This window comes from Ailuropoda melanoleuca, unplaced genomic scaffold (assembly GCF_002007445.2).
Source record: "Ailuropoda melanoleuca isolate Jingjing unplaced genomic scaffold, ASM200744v2 unplaced-scaffold68069, whole genome shotgun sequence".
NCBI lineage: Eukaryota > Metazoa > Chordata > Mammalia > Carnivora > Ursidae > Ailuropoda > Ailuropoda melanoleuca.
Genome location: NW_023242802.1, coordinates 1 through 1,487, shown reverse-complemented (window position 1 = coordinate 1,487; position 1,487 = coordinate 1). Strand labels below are relative to the sequence as shown.

At 60.7% G+C, this 1,487-nt stretch overlaps 1 protein-coding gene across 1 annotated transcript; it reads left to right on the top strand.

Moving 5' to 3' along the window:
• Positions 1 to 598: 598 nt before the first annotated feature.
• LOC117800319 (myocilin-like) lies at positions 599 to 1,481 on the top strand. The gene has a single exon (XM_034652853.1). The coding sequence runs from the start codon at positions 614 to 616 to the stop codon at positions 1,418 to 1,420; it is 807 nt and encodes a 268-aa protein (XP_034508744.1). The 5' UTR covers positions 599 to 613; the 3' UTR covers positions 1,421 to 1,481.
• The last annotated feature ends 6 nt before the right edge of the window (positions 1,482 to 1,487 follow it).

Below are 1,487 nucleotides of genomic sequence, written 5' to 3'. Positions count from 1 at the left end.
GGGGGGGGGGGGGGGGGGGAGAAGGGGCAGAGAGAGAGGGAGAAACAGACTCCCTGCTGAGCAAGGAGCCCAACACCAGGATCCATCCCAGAACCCTGAGATCATGACCTGAATCAAAGGCAGACATGCCCAATGGGCAGAGCCACCCAGGCGCCTCTGTTTCATTTTTAAAAACGAAGTAAATCAGACATGAAAATCATTAAGAGTAGTATAATGGACACCTGTGAGTTCCTGCCTGGCTTCAACTGAATATTAGAAATATAGTTTGAAGTCCTCTGTGCAGCCTTCCTCTTTTCAACGGATACCCAACAGGAGAAGTTCAATTCATAGGACATATGGATCACATAATCCTTTCTGGGCATTTGCTCTTTACCCAGTACCTAACACGTATAAGTCCATTTAACATTTACAACACCCCTCCTACCCGAAACATGATCCCCCTCTACAAGTGACCAAGCCAAGGTCGAGGGGGCTGAGGGACCTGAACATGACCCAGCCAGCGGACGGTAGAGCCTGACCTCAACCCCAGACGCTCTGTCTCGGGGGCTCTGGCTTTGGCCGGCTCTGCCCCGCGGCTACGGGGCGCAGAGATGGCGGAAGAGCGTTCCGGGTCATGCCTGTCTTTACCTCCCCAGGATGCGGAGAGCTGGTTTGGGTCGGAGAGCCGCTGACCCTGCGGAGAGCCGAAACAATCACGGGCAAGTACGGCGTGTGGATGAGAGACCCGAAGCCCGTCCCGCCGCACACCCGGGAGACCACGTGGAGAATCGACACGGTGGGCACGGACATCCGGCAGGTGTTCGAGTACGACCGCGCCGCGCAGTTCCTGCGGGGTTACCCCTCCAAGGTGCACGTGCTGCCGCGGCCGCTGGAAGGCACGGGCGCCGTGGTCTACCGGGGCAGCCTCTACTTCCAGGGCGCCGAGTCCAGGACGCTGGTCCGCTACGAGCTGGCCACCGAGGCCGTGAAGGCCGAGCAGGAGCTCCCCGGGGCCGGCTACCACGGGCAGTTCCCGTATTCGTGGGGCGGCTACACGGACATCGACCTGGCTGTGGACGAGACGGGCCTCTGGGTCATCTACAGCACGCAGGAGGCCAAGGGCGCCATCGTCCTGTCCAAACTGAACCCGGAGAGCCTGGCCCGCGAGCAGAGCTGGGAGACGAACATCCGCAAGCAGTCAGTGGCCAACGCCTTCCTCATCTGCGGCCGCCTGTACACCATCAGCAGCTACTCGTCGCCGGATGCCACGGTCAACTTCGCCTATGACACGGCCACGGGCCGCAGCAAGGCGCTGAGCGTCCCCTTCAAGAACCGCTACAAGTACAGCAGCATGGTGGACTACAACCCGCGGGAGAAGAAGCTCTTCGCCTGGGACAACTTCAACATGGTCACCTACGACGTCAGGCTCTCCAAGATGTGAGGAGCCGCGGGCATCAGGGAAGGCCGCGGGCCACGGTGGCTGGGGCTCCGGAGGGCGGAGTCCGCCG

What these genes read in the sequence shown, in the direction of transcription:
- LOC117800319 (XM_034652853.1), top strand. Translation starts at nt 614, where the DNA reads ATGCCTGTCTTTACCTCCCCAGGATGCGGAGAGCTGGTTTGGGTCGGA.